The sequence below is a fragment of the Sus scrofa genome, chromosome 2 (genome assembly GCF_054392235.1).
Source record: "Sus scrofa isolate SSC_HxYL_T2T_F1_AM1 chromosome 2, Sscrofa_HxYL_maternal_Yorkshire_Landrace_v2.0, whole genome shotgun sequence".
Taxonomy (NCBI): domain Eukaryota; kingdom Metazoa; phylum Chordata; class Mammalia; order Artiodactyla; family Suidae; genus Sus; species Sus scrofa.
This window is the reverse complement of record NC_139384.1, coordinates 83,159,427-83,178,626: the sequence shown is the minus strand read 5'-3', so window position 1 is coordinate 83,178,626 and position 19,200 is coordinate 83,159,427. Positions and strand designations below refer to the sequence as shown.

At 48.6% G+C, this 19,200-nt stretch overlaps 2 protein-coding genes across 9 annotated transcripts in view; one reads left to right on the top strand and one right to left on the bottom strand.

The window, feature by feature from the left end:
• ACER1 (alkaline ceramidase 1) overlaps nt 1–19,156 on the bottom strand; it is a 67,084-nt gene extending 47,928 nt beyond the window's left edge. For 4 of the 7 annotated variants that reach the window (XR_014837700.1, XR_014837696.1, XR_014837697.1 and 1 more), the window contains exons 1-2: nt 18,422–19,156; nt 635–755 (exon numbers count right to left, since the gene is read on the bottom strand). The gene's annotated coding sequence lies outside the window, so the exon portion shown is untranslated. The remainder of the gene's footprint in view (nt 1–634; nt 756–18,421) is intronic. The other 3 variants (XR_014837701.1, XR_014837698.1, XM_085013155.1) reach the window with 1 other exon arrangement.
• CLPP (caseinolytic mitochondrial matrix peptidase proteolytic subunit) lies at nt 9,718–15,786 on the top strand. 2 transcript variants are annotated; one of them, XR_014837702.1, is made up of 6 exons: nt 9,718–9,945; nt 10,043–10,114; nt 10,649–10,745; nt 11,561–11,748; nt 12,941–13,616; nt 14,690–15,302. XR_014837702.1 is itself a non-coding variant. In XM_003480818.5 (6 exons), the coding sequence occupies exons 1-6, from the start codon at nt 9,760–9,762 to the stop codon at nt 15,608–15,610; spliced, it is 822 nt and encodes a 273-aa protein (XP_003480866.3). In that variant the 5' UTR covers nt 9,718–9,759; the 3' UTR covers nt 15,611–15,786. The 2 variants fall into 2 exon arrangements, 1 of the variants encoding a protein (XP_003480866.3); XM_003480818.5 differs by lacking the exon at nt 14,690–15,302 and adding an exon at nt 15,438–15,786 and having other exon boundaries at nt 12,941–13,046.
• Nucleotides 19,157–19,200: the final 44 nt, after the last annotated feature.

The following is a 19,200-nucleotide window of genomic DNA, read 5'->3' as shown; positions in this document are numbered from 1 at the left end:
TAAATGCCACTGAATTGTATATGTCAAAATGTTAATCTTATGTGCATTTCATCTCAATTTTTATTTTTTTAATTTATTTTTTATTTTTTAATTTTATGGCTGCACCTGTGGCAGAAGGAAGTTCCTAAACCAGGGATTGAATCCAAGCCACAGCTACCACCTACACTGCAGATGTGGCTACACTGGCTTCTTTAACCCACTGCACCAGGCCAGGGATCAAACCCACACCTCCGTGGCAACCTGAGCCACTGCAGTCAAATTCTCAAGCCACTGTGTCACGGCGGGAACTCCCCACCTCAATTTTTAAAAAAGCACAACATGCTGGAATTCCCTGGGGGCTTATCGAGTTAAGGATCCAGCGTTTCTTGGCAGACTTAGGCTGCTGCTGTGGCTGGTGTTCAATCTCTGGCCCAGAAACTTCCACATGCCATGGGTGTGACCAAATATACCAAAAAAAAAAAACCCACAAACAAAACTATGTCATGCTTATGACATGACCCATAAAAGAACAGAAAGAAGAAAATAAGTATTACCCATACCCCTCCACTCACATTCTTAGCATCTAGGCGTGTGTGGTCCCATCCGCACATATATTTGCAACAACGAGATGGGGGTGTCACCATTGTCTTATTACCTGTTTGTTTTCTCCTTTACAAAGCGGGTCATCTTGGGATATTCAGGGTGTAGTGACTGAGAAAGGACATGGAGGAACTTTCTAGATCTTGAACAGGGTGACGAGTTACATGGGTGTACACCTGGGTTAAAAAAGATTCGTAGAGTTTTACAGTTAAAATGGATACACTTTGGGGGGAAGGGATGACTTAGGAGGAGGGCAATAACAGATACTCACTACTGTATAAAATAGATAATTAACAAGAACCTACTGTATAGCACAGGGAAATCTACTCAATAGTTTGTAATAACCTATCTGGGAAAAAATAATGGACATATGTCTATGAATAACTGATTCACTTTGCTGTACACCTGAAAAGAATACATTATAAGTCAACAAAACTCCAATCAAAAAGGAGAGAGAGAGAGAGAGAGATGGGTACACTTTACTGAGTATATGTTCTACTCCAATAATTTTTTTAGAATTACACACCCAGGGACTATTACCATGTCTATAAAAACGAATGCACAGGAGTTCCTGTCGTGGCTCAGCAGAAAGGAATCTGACTAGCATCCATGAGGACACAGGTTCCATTCATGGCCTTGCTCAGTGGGTTAAGGATCCGGCATTGCCAAGAGGTGTGGTGTAAGTTCCAGATGCGGCTAGGATCTGGCGTTGCTGTGGCTGTGGTGTAGGCCGGCGGCTACAGCTTCAGTTCAACCCCTAGCCCCTGGGAACCTCCACATGCCCCCAGTGCGGCCCTAAAAGGACAAAAAAAAAAAAAAAAAAAAGCGCAACATCGCTTTTCTCGGACCCCATTTAAATATCCGTCCCCTGCACATTTGATGCTTCGGAAACTGCTGGCTGGTCTCAGCAGCTTGTGCCCCTGCCGGATTCATTCTTTTGCCTGATCCGTTCTCTTCCTTGGACCTGTGACTGCCCCCACCCCCAATCCTGGCTCCCTCCACTCACTCCCTCCCCGTTCCTGGGGTAGGGCGGAGAAGGAAAGATCCTATACTCCCCGAGTGCCAGAATTACAGAACCCAGGCTTCTTGGAAATCTCTGCTTGGATATCCACAGGCTGCCCTAACTCATCAGAGCCTAATCCAGGGGTTCTCCGACACTGGGTAATGTCTAGAGACCGTCTTAGTTGACCTGATCGGGGACCGCTACTGACACCTAGTGGATGGAGGCCAGGGATGTTACTGCACATTCTATAATGCACAGGATAACCCTCTCACCACAAAGAACTATTCAACCCCAAATGACAGTAGTGCCAAGGTTGAGAGATGCTGCCCTAAACTAACTCATCACCTTCCCCTGACACCCACATCCCCATCTCAGTAAAGAGTACCTCCATGCACCCAGTGGCCCCAGCCAGAAAGATCTGAACCTTCCCCCCTCCACTATCATAATCAATCCACTCCTGAATTAATCAGGTAATACTAGCTGATTAGTATTACAATGCTACAACGAACAAATCCCAAAATGTTGAATGACCCAGATGTGATGGATGTTCTTTTATGGGTCATGTCTGGCTGGGGCCATTGGGTGCATGGAGGTACTCTTTACTGAGATGTGATGGAAGTATATTGCTCTAAAATAAAAAACGTGTTCCTCTTTGCTGTACAGCCAACACAATACTGCAAATCAACTATAATTTTTAAAAAAACCCATAAAACAAACAAAAAAATGTGTTTATGCAAATGAATTTATCTATGAAACAGAAACAGACTCACAGACACAGAAAAAGACTTGTGGTTGCCAAGAGGGAAGGGAAGTGATGGAGGGATGGCTTGGGAGTTTGGGGTTAGCAAGGCAAACTATTCTTTTTTTTTTTCTTGTCTTTTTAGGGCTGCACCTGAGGCATATGGAAGTTCCCAGGCTATGGGTCAAGTTGGAGCTGTAGCTGTCGCCCTACACCACAGCCACAGCAACTCAGGATCCGAACCACGTCTGCAAACTACACCACAGTTCATGGCAACGCCAGATCCTTAACCCACTGAGTGAGGCCAGGGATCAAACCGGTGTCCTCATATTTACTAGTCGGATTTGTTTCCACTGTGCCACAATGCAAACTCCCCAAACTATAGAATGGTAAACAACAAGGTCTCACTGTAGAATGCAGGGAACACTATGCAATATCCTGTAATAAATCAAATGGGAAAAAAAATCTGAAAAAGAATATATATATATATATATATGTATAACAAATTACAGTCATTAATTCTGCACAGCAGAAATTAATACCACATTGTAAATCAACTATACCCCACTAAAATAAATTTATAAACAACAACAAAAGCAAGTGAGCACACAATTTCATATGTAATGGGTTTGTCTCAAATTAAATAAACACACAATTTTGATGGGAAAAAAAAACATCTCAGTAAAGAATACCTCCATGCACCCAATGGCCTCAGCCAGACATGACCCATAAAAGAACAAAAAGAAGAAAATAAGTATTACCCATACCCCTCCACTCACACTCTTAGCATCTAGGCGTGTGTGGTCCCATCCCAACCTACACCACAGTTTGTGGCAACGCCAGATCCAAAAAATGTCTTCCTGATAGGTGGATGGTGCCCTTTCCAGGCTCCTTCTGTGGTTCTACCATCTTTATCAGGCCACTGCATTCAACTGCAAGAGCTGGCAGAAGGGGAAAGAGAAGGGAGAAGCCAATCTGCTTCTCCAGCTCCTCAGCTTGGAAGGGTCACATCATTTCCTTTCAGGATACACTGGTGAACTCATCACATGGTTCCTTGGATGCAGGGGGTGCTGAGAAATGTAGTCCCGGGATGGAAGGGTGCAGTGACCACCCTTTGAGGGACCTCCAAGGGTGCCCACCTCTTATATTCACCCCTTGGCAGAGTCATCTGACCCACGCTGAATGGTGGCTAGACCATGAGACCATTGGAATACTGTGGAAGTCATAATGTGTGCCTTCCAAAGCCAGGTTTATCAGTTCTTACAGCTTCCGCTGTGCGCTCTTGGGTCACTCGCTCTAGGGAGAGGCCAGCTGCCATGTTGTGAGGACACTCAATTAGTGAAGAGGTCTACCTGGCGAGGAACTGAAGCCTCCTGATAGCTAGCTACCTACCTTGTCCAGTATCTGACTTGCTAGCCATGTCAGTGGGCCATCTTGGAAGTGGATCTGTCATCTCTACCTGAGCCTTCAGATAAGACAACAGACAGCCCGGGCTGATAGTTTGACCCCCAACTTCAGGAAAAACCCCAAGTCAGAACACCTTGATAAGCTGCCCAGAGAAACTATGAGATAATGTTTATTCTAAATGATAATGTTGAATGTACTGTTATTTTAAGTCACTAAATTACAGGATTATATGTTATGCAGCAATAGATCACTGCTAAAGAAATAGGACTTTTATTTTTTAATTAATTAATTAATTAATTTATGTTTTGCTTTTTAGGGCTGCATTTGTGGCATATAGAAGTTCCCAGGCTAGGGGTTGAATCAGAGCTACAGTTCACAGCAACACCAGCTCCTAACCCACTGAGCAAGGCCAGGGATCGAACCCGCAACATTACGGATCCTAGTCAGGATCGTTAACCGCTGAGCCACGAAGGAAATGCCAAGAAATTATGACTTTTAGAGAACAATTTATCACACAATCTGCAAGCTCTGTCTGTTCTCCCTAAACATTTCACAAACCCACCCCACTCCCGTGCTCCAGATTCTACCTCACACAAGCTGCCACCTCATGTCTCTTCTGAATGGCTGCATCTGCCTATTGCTGGTCTCCCTTTGCAGAAGACATTTATCTTATCTTTTTGTTTTTGTTTTTAATTTTTAATTTTTATTTCTTATTGCGGTATAGTTGATTTACAATGTTGTATTAATTTCTTCTAACACCAAAGTTATTCATTTATACATATATACATATATATACATTCTCTTTTGTAAATATTCTTTTCCATTATGGTTTATCATAGGACAGTGAATATAGTTCTCAGTGCTACAGAGTAGGATTTGATTGTTTATCCCCTCTGTGTATAGTAGCTTACATATGCTAACCCCAACTTCCCACTCCACTCCCTCCCCAACCCCTGCCCCCTTGACAACCACAAGTCTGTTCTCCTTGATCCTGAATCTGTTTGTTTCATTATATAGATTCATTTGCGTCGTATTTTAGATTCCACATATAATTGATATATATTATTTGTCTTTCTCTGTCTGACTTACTTCACTTAATATGAGAATCTCTGGGTCCATCCATGTTGCCGCAAATGGCATTACTTCATTCTTTTTTATGGCGAGTAGTATCTCATTGTATATATGTACTACATAGTCTTATTTTTCTTTCTTTTTTTAGGGCCATATCTGTGGCATATGGAAGTTTCCAGGCTAGGGGTTCAATCAGAACTATAGCTGGTGGCCTACAGCACAGCCACAGCAAGGGAACTGAGCCATGTCTGCAACCCACACTGCAGCTCATGGCAATGCCAGATCCTTAACCCACTGAGCAGGGCCAGGGATTGGAACCGGCATCCTCATGGATACTAGTCGGGTTCACTACCGCTGAGCCACAATGGGAACTCCCTGTACTATATCTTCTTAAACCATTCATATGTCGATTGACATTTAGTCTGTTTCCATGTCTTGGCTATTGTGAATCGTGCTGCAATGAACACTGTCTTTTTTATTTTTGTGGGGCTTGGGGTTTTGGAGCTTTTTCCCCCCAATATTCAGTTATTTCTTTTGGGAGTGGTGACTTTATTCCTTGTGGCAATGTCTATCATAGTGGCTATGACTAGCCAAACCATTCCTAATGCTCAGCCTCTGGAAACTTCTATCTTTTCCAAGGTGGGTATTCCAGGCTGACATCCATACTGAGAAAGCTCCAGTGTTTAAAAAAAAAAATCCTCTTTGGGGGTAAGACTTTTCTTTTTTAGCTGCACTCATGGCATGCAGAAATTCCCAGGCCAGGGATCAAACCCATCCCACAGCAGTGACCCAAGCTACAGCAGTGACAATGCTGGATCCTTTTTTTTTTTTTTTTTTTTTTTGTCTTTTCGAGGCTGCACCCGAGGCATATGAAGGTTCCCAGGCTAGGGGCTGAATTGGAGTTACAGCTGCCAGCCGATGCCGCAGCCACAACAAGGCTGGATCCAAGCCGAGTCTTCAACCTACATTACAGCTCACGGCAACACTAGATCCTTAACCCACTGAGCGAGGCCAGGGATTGAACCTGCGTCCTCGTGGATGCTAGTCGGGTTCGTTAACTGCTGAGCCACGATGCGAACTCCTCAATGGTGGATCCTTAACTTGCTGAGCCAACAGGGAACTCCCAGACAATTTCTGTTACTTTCCACCAACTGATGGACACATCTGCCTTCATCATTGCCTCACTTCTATGTCCTGCTCAATCTCCCCACTCTCCACCCATGAGCCATTCTTTCATTGACTCGGTCAATGTTTATGGAGTACCTACTGTGTGCTTAACACTGTTCCAGATGCTGAAAAAAGTAGAGAAATGCCTTGTTCTGCTGAGCTTATAGTTTAGCAGGGAAGACAGACAGTAAACAAAATAAGCGGTAAATGGGAGTTCTTTAACTCAGTAAATGGCCCAGTGGTTAAGGATCTGGTGTCACTGCTGTGGCTCAGGTCACTGCCGTGGCCTGGGTTCAATCCCTGGCCTGGGAACTTTTGTACATTGCTGGTGCAGCCAAAAAAAACCCATAAAATTTAACATTAAAAAAGTAAGCAGTAGAAGTGCCCTTCGTGGCTCAGCAGTTAACAAACCTCACTAGGATCCATGAGGACGGCAGGTTCAATCCCTGGCCTCGATCTGGGTTATGGATCAGGCATTGACGTGAGCTGTGGTGTAGGTCACGGACATGGCTCAAATCCCATGTTGCTGTGGCTGTGGTGTAGGCCGGCGGCACAGGTCCAATTTGACCCCTAGCCTGGGAACCTCCATATGCCATGAGTGTGACCCTAAAATAGCAAAAAACAAACAAACAAACAAACAAAAAACAGTACATGTATCCTATGGGAGCACTTCTCAAATTTCAGTGTGCTTGTGGATGGATGGCCTGGGGATCCAGTTCAAATGAAAGTTCTGACTCAGTAGGTCTAGAGTGGAGCCTAACAGGGGTCCTTTTTTTTTTTTTTTTTTGGCCATCCTGTGGCACATGGAGTTCTTGGGGATCTGAGCCACAGTTTCAACCTACTTTAAGACACTGTGCCAGGTCAGGGGTTGAACCTGCACCTGTCACGGCAATGTCGCTGCTGATCCTGTTGCACCACATTGGGAACTCCCAGTCGGCCTTATTAACAAGATCCCAGGTGATGCTGCTGGTCTGTGAAGCCTATTTTGAGCAAGGAGGGACTAGGCTAATAAGTCTTATAAAGAAAAGTAAAGCACAAGAACAAAAAAAAAGGAGTTCCTGTCGTGACACAGCAGAAAGAAAAGAAAAGAAAAGCAAGGGAAAGGGGTACAGTGTTCTGGGATATAAGGGGTGGGGCTTGTGGTCTTCAACTGGGGTGTCAGAGGGGACAATGAGTATGGAATTGATGTGAGGTGAGGAGGGTGCCACGGGAAGGGCATTCCAGACAGAGGGAACAGCCAGTGCAAAGGCCCTGAGGCTGGTGTGTACCTTATTAGTGAGAGGATTAGCAAGGAGGCCAGTGTGGCTGCAGTGGAGTGAGTGAGGGGGTCAGAGCAAGGAGGTGAGCTGTGGGGCAGGAGGGGGCGGGAACTCCCCATATGGTTTGAATTACCTTTTAAGAGGATCACTTAGGCTGCTGAATGAAGAAACAGCAGGGCCTGAGTCAGTGGTGAAGTTGCAACACTTGGGAGGGTATTCAACACTTGGGAGGGTATTATCAGGAATGGTTAAAAGGAGGATGTGAGGAGTTCTCATCAGGGTGCAGCGGAAACGAATCTGACTAGGGACCATGAGGTTGTGGGTTCGATCCCTGGCCTTGCTCAGTGGGTTAAGGATCTAGTGTTGCTCTGAGCTGTGGTGTAGGTCGCAGATGCGACTTGGATCTGGTGTTGCTGTGGCCCTGGCATAGGCCAGCAGCAACAGCTCCAATTAGACCCCTAGCCTGGGAACTTCCATATGCCGCTGGTGTGGCCTTAAAAGGGCAAAAGACCAAAAAAAAAGGAGGATGTGAAAAGCAGTTGAACTGTGAATAGGTAGAGCAGGTAGAACAAAGGCAGTGAGGGCAGGAACTGTGGGGCAGTGTCAGGACATGGGAGAGGAAGCCAGGGGGGAACTGAGGGGGCTGTGGCAACCAAAGGCACAGCCCTTCTCCCCAGGGCAGGGCAGGAGTTCAGCCCTCAGGGGAACCAGCTGGGCAGAGCCACCCACCTGACTCGCAGCAGAAACTGGGAACTGGGACACATACCTCCTCAGCCACCGCTGGGGAAATACCACTCCTAGTACCACGAATGCCTCCAGGGGCCTCCACCAAACTCCCCCACTTCAATATCTTACCCTCTATACTGCCCTTGATCCTGTAAGGCGAGGAGTGTCTGTGTCCTGCTCTGTCTCCTGAGAAGAATGGGATCTCAGTAGGCACAAAACTACCCAGCATCAAGTCGAGAGTCCAGCAATTAGGAGTGGTCTGCCTGTGAACTCCTAACTATGCATCAAAACTCACTTCAAATAGACCCTCATTTGGATGGATTTCTTGGATGCCCATGGTTGCTGACCTAACACCACATCAATGGCTAATACAAATTGAGCACTTACTACATTCCAGGTCCACGCTGAGGCCCACAACCCTAGGATATAGTTTATTATCATTAACTGCACTTTATAGATGAGAAACTAAGGCTCCAGGACACACAACTTGTATGTAGTGGATCCAAGACTGAAATTCAGGGGATGTTAGAGTTCTCTTGTGACCCAGAGGGTTAAGGATCTGGCATTGTCCCTGCAGTGGTTAGGGTCACTGCTGTGATGAGGGTTTGATCCATGGCCCAGGAACTTTCATATGCCATTGGTGTGGCCAAAAAAATAAATAAATAAATAAAGATAAACTCAGGGGATGTCAATATGCTGCCTCAGCAGCAGGTATTGTTAAGTCCTTCCCTGTGAGGTTGGTCATCATCTTTAAACAATGCACTTAAGATCGCATAGCAAATCAGTGGTTGAGCCAGGCTTGGCACGTGGGCAGCAGACTCCAAAACCTTCAGCTCTTAACCTTTCTCACCTCTTCATCTCTCTCTCTTTTTTTTTTTTTTTTTTTTTTGGTCTTTTGTCTTCTTAGGGCTGCTTCTGAGGCATATGGAGGTTGCCAGGCTAGTGGTCAATCAGAGCTGTAGCTGCAGGCCTAGCCCACAGCAACGCGGGATCCGAGCTGCATCTGCGACCTACAGCCCACGGCAACACTGAATCCTTAACCCAGTGAGCGGGGCCAGGGACCTAACCCTCATCCTCATGGATACTAGTCGGGTTCATTAACCACTGAGCCACGACGGGAACTCCATCTCTTGGCTCAAAGTGTAGTTGATAAGCACCTAATGTGTGCCAGGCACCGTTTTAGGCTCTGGGGACAAAATAAGGGACAACGCTGCCAAGACATTTGAAATGAAAGACGAAAAAGAATCCACCTTGAGAAGATGTGGAGGCAGAGAGGAGTCCCAAACGTTATCAGGGACATAACCCTTCTTCCCCCACTCCTTTCTCCATTCTCTTCTCTCTACCAGAAACGCCTTCAAAGCCCAGCTCCAATACCCACTCCTAGGACGCTTTCCAGACTGACCTCCCAGGCCACCCCTCCGTTTCTATAGCCTAGGGTCCCTCCCTCTCTCCCACCCGTAACTACAGACTGATGGGAAGATCTCAGTAGCAGTCTGCCCCGCCAGGCTGGAAGATCGTTGAGGCCGAAGCCCAGCGGGCACACGGAGCTGATTTTTAAGATAAGCAATGAAGAGCAGAAAATTGTGAAGAATCTCTGGGCAAGAGACTGAAGCAGGCGTCTTTGAAGTTCTCTGGCTCTACACTGGCAATACTTCCCTGATCCCGCCCCTTTCAGACTCCGCCCCGTCAACAAACCAGCCCTGTCGCTTCCCGGAAGTGGGAGGTCTCGTGAGAGGGTCGCAAGCGCAAAGCACGCCGAGAATTGTAGTTCCGGCAACGTACGGCGGCTGGGATAGGCGTGCTGCACGATGTTGCCCGAAATATTGGTGCGGGGGGCCCGGGTGGCCGCAGGCAGGTTCCCTGGGCTGGGGTCTCGTCTTGTTGCCCGCTTTTCCCCACAGCGGACGCCCGAGAACCGCCTGGTCATGCAGCGGAGCCTGCACGCGACGGTGTCCCGGGCTCTCCCGCTCATTCCCATCGTGGTGGAGCAGACGGTACAGTGGCCGGGCGGGGACACGGCCTGGGGCTGGGAGGGCTCAGGGCTGAGGGCTCGGCGGGCCCTTGACCCTCAGCCTCATCTTGCTCCCGCAGGGTCGCGGGGAGCGCGCTTATGACATCTACTCACGGCTGCTGCGGGAGCGCATCGTGTGCGTCATGGGCCCAGTGAGTGCCCTGCGCCCGGATCCTCCCCTGCACCTGCCCAGACCCCATGTACCCCTGCCCAAACCTCCTAGGTTCCCTAACCTCGCCTCCTGACTTTCCTTCCTAGGCTCCGCCCTTCTCCCAACCTGACACCACTCTCCCTGGGCACCTAAGTCCTCCCTCTCTCCTGGCCCCTAGAACCCCCTCCACCCCTTTATCAAACCCTCTGCTTCCCCTTTACTAATCTCTGATTGCCTACCCCACCAATAACTCTCCTCCCCATTCCTGGGTTCCACTCCCTCTCCCCAAACTCCTGATCCCTTCCTTTCCTGTACCCTGAGTCTACTGACAGCCCCCTTCCTGGGCCCCAAACCCCCTGGATTTGGATCACCCCCCCCCCCACCGAATCCCTCCTGGGTCCTGAACTCTTTCCAGTTCTTCTTACTTCGGCTTTGACCCCCTTTAGGATGCCCTGACTCACCCCCAGGCACCCTGTAACTGACTCCTTTAGCCCTTACCCCCACTGGGGGACACCCATGCCCTCCCCACTTGCAGATTGACGACAGTGTTGCCAGCCTGGTCATCGCACAGCTGCTTTTCCTGCAGTCTGAAAGCAACAAGAAGCCCATCCACATGTATATCAACAGCCCTGGTGAGCAGGGCCTTCCCTGGGTACCAGGGGCACTCCTGGGGACAAGCTTGGTAACTCCCAGGAATGAACCCCCAATCAGAGATGTTCACTTTCTGGAGAAGGAAAAGGTGTGGAGCTTCCTTCAGAATCCCCAGAGTGTCTTGGAACCTCCAGAAGCTGCCTGCCCCTTGCTTGAACCTGCCTCTTTTATCCTATGTGTAGTGTTTTACCGACCTGACCTAAAAATAAATGTCAAGATTTTTTTAATTGGTAGATTCCACACACCCCATGCTCCCCACCAAAGGGAGAAGAGCCAATCCTCATTGAGCATGTACCATGGCAGGCACTTTTCTAAGCGCTTTACACACATTTAACTCAGTTTATCTTCATGGCAACCTCACGTGATCGGTATTAATTATCTCCAATCCACAAGGAGACACTGGTTCCAAGAGGCTGGCTAACTTGCCCAGGGTCACACATGATAAACTGCCTGCCCAGCTAGGGGTCATAACCCCAGCAGGCTGGCTCCAGAGCCTTGGCTCTTAGCCACCATACTCTCCCAACTTCTAATTTCTCTTGAAATTTTGGCAGATGTGGCCCTCCTGGGCCCACATGCACTTCTGGCAACTGTCAGCTCACTCTGGAGCATGCATTCTCTTCTGCCCCACCTGCTTCGTATCACCTGTTTCTGTCACCTCCCTACCCCCAGAAGTATTTGTGCTTGGGACCTGGCTCTCAAGGGTGTCTACACCAGCCTTCCCCAGGGCCAGAGGCTGCCCTAGGGAAGGGACAGTGGGAGGAGGTGGCACAGCCCCACACTTGTGCCCCATCTGCAGGTGGCGTGGTGACCTCGGGTCTGGCCATCTACGACACGATGCAGTACATCCTGAACCCCATCTGCACGTGGTGTGTGGGACAGGCCGCCAGCATGGGCTCCCTGCTTCTGGCCGCAGGCACCCCGGGCATGCGCCACTCGCTCCCCAACTCCCGCATCATGATCCACCAGCCCTCTGGGGGCGCCAGGGTGAGTGCCAGGCCCTGCAAGCTGCTTTGGGGATGGGATAGGGGACAGGGTCTAGAACAGAAGGGCAAGCTGGCCGGAAGTCACATGGGGGTGTGAGAGTGTTTTCAAATGTAGGTTTTAGGACTTCGCACTGTGGCACAATGCATTAAGGATCCAGCATTGCCATAGCTGTAGCTCAGGCCACAACTGCAGCTCAGATTCAATCTCTGGCCCAGGAATTTCCATATGCCACAGATATGGCCAAAAAATAAAAATAAATAAAACATTTTTATTTTATTTTTTTTGCTTTTTAGGGCTGCACCTGAAGCATATGGAGGTTCCCAGGCTAGGGGTCCAGTTGGACTTGCAGCTGCCAGCCTAGGCCACAGCCACAGCAATGCAGGATCCAAGCCACATCTGTGACCTACACCACAGCTCACAGCAATGCCGGATCCTTAACCCAGTGAGTGAGGCCAGGATAGAACCCGCAACCTCATGGATCCTAGTCGGATTGTTTCCACTGTGCCATGAGGGGAACTCTTAATAAAATGTAGGTTTGATTAGTATGCAGGTATAGTGAAGCCAAGAGATCAGGAGAGGATTGCCATTGAAAAGACAGTTTGGGAATTCTCTGGTGGCTCAGTGGGCTAAGGATCTGGTGTAATCACTGCTGTGGCTCTGGTTACTGGATTGTATCTCAGGCCAGGCTATGGGGGCCACATAGAGAGGCACCAGGGTTGGTCAGAAGGAGAAAGCGGGCAAGAGCCTTCGTTTGGTTTCTGCAGGAAAGAATGAGCAAGCAAGATAATCAGGCTTAGGACTGGCTAGTGTGAACAGTTTCAGTGGTCTCTGGGGCATAAGGACTGTCCCTAGTTATCTGGTACCCCAATATCTGGGCAGGGGGATGGTGACCCAGAGTGTGGGCTTGGATTGGCTGGTTTGTATGTAAAAAGTGTGCTCTGGACAGTAGAAGTAGGAAGTAGCTGCCCTGGGAGGCGCCATTTCTCCAGGTCAGGGAGGTCCCAGCTGCAGAAAATAACATAGAGTTAATACAGGAAGCCTTCCTGGTGGCGCTGATGATGAAGCAGGATGTGGAGGGACTCACAAAGCCCAGCCAGAAGCCCAGGGCCTGCTCTGGAATCCCCGTCTCCAGTCTCTCCCCAAGAGTGGTACCCACTGACCCCAACCTTCTCCCTCTTGGGACGTCCCCCAGGGCCAAGCCACAGACATTGCCATCCAGGCAGAGGAGATCATGAAACTCAAGAAGCAGCTCTACAGCATCTACGCCAAGCACACCAAGCAGAGCCTGCAGGTGATTGGTGAGTGCCCTGTCCCGCGTGGGCTCCCAGCTGCTCCCTTTTATTATGACCAACACACACCTGGACCTCGGTGTTACTGACACTCGGGGCTGGACCATCTGTGCGGGAGCCTTCCCGGGCAGGATATGTGGCACATCCCTGGGCACTGCCTACTAGATGCCAGTAGCCCCTCCAACTGTGAGAGCAAAACTGTCTCCAGATGTCACCCAGTGTCCCCTGGGGGTCAGAATCCTCCCCACCCTGGTTGAGAACCCCTGTTCTGAGCACTTAATGTGTTGTTTTGTTGTTATTGTTTTTCCGGCCATGCCTGCAGCATGCAGAAGTTGCCCAGGGCAGGGATTGAACAGCAGCCACAGCAGTAACAAGACCCAGTCCTTAACCCATAGAGCCACCAGGGAGCTCCATGAGCACTTTAAAAAGACCCACTTACAGGAGCCTCGCCAAAACTTCACTGAAATAGGTCCAGAGGTTTGAACAGGGTCTTCCACAAGGAATGTTCCAAATGGCCAAGACACGGAAGAGGCTCATCATCCCCCCTCCCCCCGTGCGCTTTTTAGGGCCACACCCACAGCATACGGAAGTTCCCAGGCTAGGGGTTGAACTGGAGCTGCAGCCGCCAGCCTGCACCACAGCCACAACAACACAGCATCCAAGCCGTGTCTATGACCTATGCCACAACGGGAACTCTGAGGCTCATCATCTTTTTTTTTTTTTTTTTTTTTTTGTCTTTTCTAGGGCCTCACATGCGGCATATGGAAGTTCCCAGACTAGGGGTCTAATCGGAACTCTAGCCGCTGGCCTTCACTAGAGCCACAGCAACATGGGATCCGAGCCATGTCTGCGACCTACACCACAGCTCACAGTAATGGCGATCCTTAACCCACTGAGCAAGGCCAGGGATCGAACCCACAAACTCATCATTCCTAGTCGGATTCATTAATCATTAAGCCACAACGGGAACTCCCTCATCATCTTTGGTGATAATGTTTAATAATGATGTCAGTAGTTATTAGGGAAAGGCAGATAAGACCATCATGAGATACCACTTCAATCCGCTGCACCAGCTAAGAGAAAATACAGACACCACCCATTGCTGAGGGGCGTGTGGAGCAACTAGAATGTCCATCCACTGTAGGTGGCCATGGACAGGACACAGCCCCTCTGAAAAGCTGTGAGGCAGTGAAGCTGAACACACAGGAAGATGCGTGGTTCCTCTGCTCAACACCTAACCGAGGCCTTTGAGTGCTTCTGTCCACCAAAGATGCAGACGGGAGTGCCAAGGGCTGTCCTGTTCCTGCGAGCCCCAAACAGGGCAATACCCAAATGGCCCACGGCAGAAGTTGCGCATTAAGGGTGGTTTCCTCAGGAGGTGGGACGCCACACAGCCAGGAGGACCGTTCCATGGGGACGCACAGCAGCCTGGATGAATGTCAGAAACACGGTGCTGGAATTCCTGTCGTGGCGAAGCGGAAGTGAATCTGACTAGGAACCACAAGGTTGCGGGTTCGATCCCTGGCCTCATTCAGTGGGTTAAGGACCTGGCGTTGCCATGAGCTGTGGTGTAGGTTGCAGATGTGACTCAGATCCTTCGTTGCTGTGGCTGTGGTGTAGGCCAGCAGCTGTAGCTCCAATTGGACCCCTAGCTTGGGAACCTCCATATACTGTGAGTGCGGCCCTAAAAAGCAAAAAAAAAAAAAAAAGAAGAAGAAAAACACAGCACTGTGTGCTAAAAGAAGTGAATGCGCTAAGGGTCTGTATTTAAAGGGCAAAGACTGGCATAACTAACCTGTGCTGTTTTAGGCCACTGTTAGGGTTGTGGTTACTCCTTGGCAGGGGGTCAGTGATTAGAAGTAGCACCAGTGAGGTTTGGGGGGCTGATTGGAGTGCTGGCCACGTGGGTGTGTTCACTCTGAAAATCAGCAGTGCCCACTTATTCGATCCATGTGCTTTCCTGGATGGACATTCACATATCAACAAAGTTTTTTAAAAAACTGAAATAGGGAATTCCTGTTGTGGCTCAGAGAGGGTTAAGAAACTTACTAGTACCCATGGGAATGCGGGTTTGATCCCTGGCTCCAATCAGTGGATTAAGGATCCAGCATTGCCATGAGTTGCAGAATACGTCGCAGAGACGGCTCGGATCTGGCGTTGCTGTGGCTATGGTGTAGGCCGGCACCTGCAGCTCCGATTTGACCCCAGGGGGATACTCCATATCCTACAGGTGCTTCTCTTAAAAAAAAAAAAAAAAAAAAAAAATTAAAGCAGGTATTTTACTCATGGGAAAACTGAGGCACAGGGAGGGGAAGGCCAGGGTCACACAGGGAGGAAGGGGGTAGATCAGGAACCGGAATGTAACCCCAGACCTTAATCACTACCTTGCTTCCCTTGCAGAGTCGGCCATGGAGAGGGACCGCTACATGAGCCCCATGGAGGCCCAGGAGTTTGGCATCTTAGACAAAGTCCTGGTCCACCCTCCCCAGGATGGTGAGGACGAGCCTGAGCTGGTGCAGAAGGAGCCCGCGGCCGCGGCAACCACAGCAGAACCTGCCCCAGCAAGCACCTGAGAGCCAGCCCTCACCCTCACCCTCACCCTCCGGAGGAAGGCGGGGGGCAGCCCTCCCCATCTCTTGGCCCTGAGCCTGGAGGGGCCCCTTGAGGAACTCTGGATTTGGGAGTGCCCCTCAAGGTGGCATCCCCAGCTGAGACACTGTGACTTTAAATTAAATCTTTGTAGCCTTTGCTCCTGCCTGTGGCGCCTTCCCTCCTTCCGTCCTCCACCTTGGCACATGTGTGCCCTTCAGGCAGCCTCTGCTTTCACCCTGACCTTCAGCTGCCTAGCTTCAGCAGATCTACTGCACATACACGGCATTCCAGGCACTGCTCCAGAGGCCACAACTTATTGTCAAGAAAACACAAAAATCCCTGTCCTGAAGAAACTTGCATTCTTGTGGGCATAGAGAGTTTTTTTTTTTTTTTTTTTTTAAAAAAAAGAAAATCAGGGAAATTGTGTGTGTGTGTGAGTGAGAGAGAGAGAGAGAGAGAGAGAGAGAGACAGTTTTAGGGGTAGCCTGCGAAGGCCTTGCTGATAAAGTGACATTTAAGCAAAGACCCTAAGGATGTGGGGTGGGGTGTTGGGGGGGGATAGCTTGCTGTCTTGGGATCCAGCAGTCCAGGCAGAGGGCATAGCACATGCAAAGTCCCTGGGACAGTACTGTGGCTGGCATGCAGGTGGAGTGAGTGAGGGGGAGAGTGGAGGAGATGCGAGCAGGAAGGGGAGAAGCACAGATCAAAAAAGGCCTGGTAGGTCTTAGCAAGGAGGGAGATGCCCCACGGGGATTTAAGAAGAACAAAAGAGGATGCACAGAATTGTGGGTGGAGTACAGCAAGCGCAGAAACCTGGAGACCAGCCAGAAGATCTGGAATAATCCAGAGGAAGGCTGGTGGCCCCAGCTATGCGGTGAGACAGGTCAGATTCCAGCCAGGTTTTCTTTTCTTTTTAGGGCTGAACCTGTAGCATAATGGAAGTTCCCAAGCTAGAGGTTCCATTGGCACTATAGCTGCTGGCCTACGCCACAGCCACAGCCATGCCAGATCTGAACCTTGTTTGAGACATAAACCATAGTTCATAGCAACGCCAGATCTTTAATCCACTGAGTGAAGCTGGGATCGAACCCACATTCTCGTGGATACTAGTTGGATTCGCTACCACTGAGCCACGAAGGGAACTCCCGGCCAGGTTTTAAAGGCAGGGCTGACAGGCATAGTATGAGATTTGAGAGAGAAAGTAATCTCCAAAAACTACAAGGCCCAAGGCAGCTAGAAAGATGAGATATTTTTCCCTGATGAAACCAGGAGAGCTAGAAGGAGAGGCAGGATGGGCCAAGAGCAGGGGTTGATGTCTGATGAGCCTCAGACATCCCAGGGGATGGGTAAGTCTGGGGTCAGGGTTGGGAATAAAAATGCAGGAGGCTCTGGCATTTGGCACAGTGATCACTAGTGGCGCTAAATATCAATTCAGTGCTGCAGGGGCCAGAAGCCAGATTGGAGTGGACCCAGAGAGACGGGGTGGGAAAATATCGGAGCTGGACAAATCTTTCGAGGAATTTTGCTGTCGAGGAGAGCAGAAAACATGGGTCTGTCTTTGAAGAGTACTGAGGTCAATGTTTTGTTTTTTTTAAATTCAGAGGACTTTTTAATTTGGCTTCATTCATTGGTTACATTTGGCTGAACTTTGCATTCCACACAACTTAAAATACACACAAAAGCAGAGAAACTAGGATAATGAGTCTCAAGTACCCATTGCACCAAGTCAACAATGACCAGCTCAAGGCTGATTGTGATTCTTCGATCCCCTCCGGCCCCCAGCCCTGGATTGCTTTGAAGCAAATCCCAGCTTTTCATTTCATCTATTTCAGTATGTATTTCTGAAGGATAAGGAATATTTATTTCTCAAAAAACTGAAAACAGAACTACCACAACTACCACATGACCCAGCAATTCCACTCCTGGGTATATACCCACAACAAAAACACTAATTAGAAAAGATACATGCACCCCTATATTCACAGTAGCATTATTTACAACAGCCGAGATATGGAAGCAGTCTAAGTTTCCAGTGTCCATCAACAGACAAATACATAAAGACGTGGTGTATATATAATGGAATACTACTTAGCCGCTAAAAAGAATGAAATTTTGTCATTTTCAGCAACATTGATGGACTTGGAGGGCATTATGCAAAGTGAATTAAGTCAGAGAGACAAATACTGTATGATATCACTTCCATGTGGAATCTAAAATATACAACAAACTAGAGAATAAAACAAAAAAGAAACTGACTTAAAGAGAACAAACTAGTGGTTACCAGTGGGGAGGAGGAGGGGGGTGGGGCAAGACAGGGGAGGGAGAAAAGGGGGTTATTATGGGATTATGTAAAATCATGTGTGTGTGTGTGAAAATTTGGAAATTGTAAAGCACTACAGAATTTAAAGAATCTTTCAGGAGTTCCCAGTCATGGCTCAGTGGAATCTGAGTAGCATCCATGAGGACAAAGGTTCAATCTCTGACCTTGCACAGTGGGTTAAGGATCGACATTGATGAGCTGTGGTGTAAGTCGAAGATACAGCTCAGACCCCACGTTGCTGTGGCTGTGCTTGTGGTGTAGGCCAGCAGCTACAGCTCGAATTCAACCCCTAGTCTGGGAACCTCCATATGCCGCGGGTGCCCCCGCTAAAAAGATAAATAAATAAATAAGCAAACAAACAATAAAGAATCTTTCATTCAAAAAAAGTTAATTGCAAATAAGTAAATAAAAGGAATTTTTAAAATGACAACCACAATACCATTTTCAAGCCTAAAAAAGGAAAAATACTTACCACGGGTGAATATTCAGCCAATGTCCAAATTTCCCCCGTTGTCTATTTTTTAGTTTGTTCCAATCAGAATCAAACTAAGGTCCATACATCACCACTGGTGGATAGATCTCTAAGTGTCCTGTAACTGCAGGTTTCCCGTTAATTTCTCAATCTCTCCCTATTTTTCTTCTCTTTCCTTGAAATTCACTTGTTGGAGAAGCAGGGTCCTTTGTCCTGTGGACTTTCCCACTTTCTGGTTTTTGTTGATTGGGTCCTGTCCTTGATATTTCCAGTGTATGAATCTAGACAAGTGTGATGGGATTCAGGTTCTGCTTTTTGGCAAGTGATCTGCCAGCAGGAGGCACATTAAATCCAGTTCCCCTCTTTTCAAGATGTTAGGAGCTGTTTGGTCTCTGTCTATATCCACCAATAGTCCAATAGGGCTGCAAAATGGTGTCATGCCAATTCTGTCACTGAAGGAAGGGGATTTTTTGTTTATATCCTGCTTTTAAGATGGGAGCCAGCCCGTATGCGGGTGGGAATGACCCAGTAGAGAGGGGGTAACGGGACGTGCTTCGTTTTGACTTTTGGCTGAAACCCCTAACTCCACAAATCTGGCCCCAGCCCATAATCATAGGCTGGAGGTCATTCCCCTGACCCCTACATCTCAGCCCGACTGTACTCTACCCGCATCCTCCAGACCTGGCCGACTTCATAGCCTCGGCCCAATCCTTCTATGACCCCTGACCTCTGACCCCAAGCCAGATCTCGCCTTTGCCCCTTTCCCCCTCCCCGCCTCC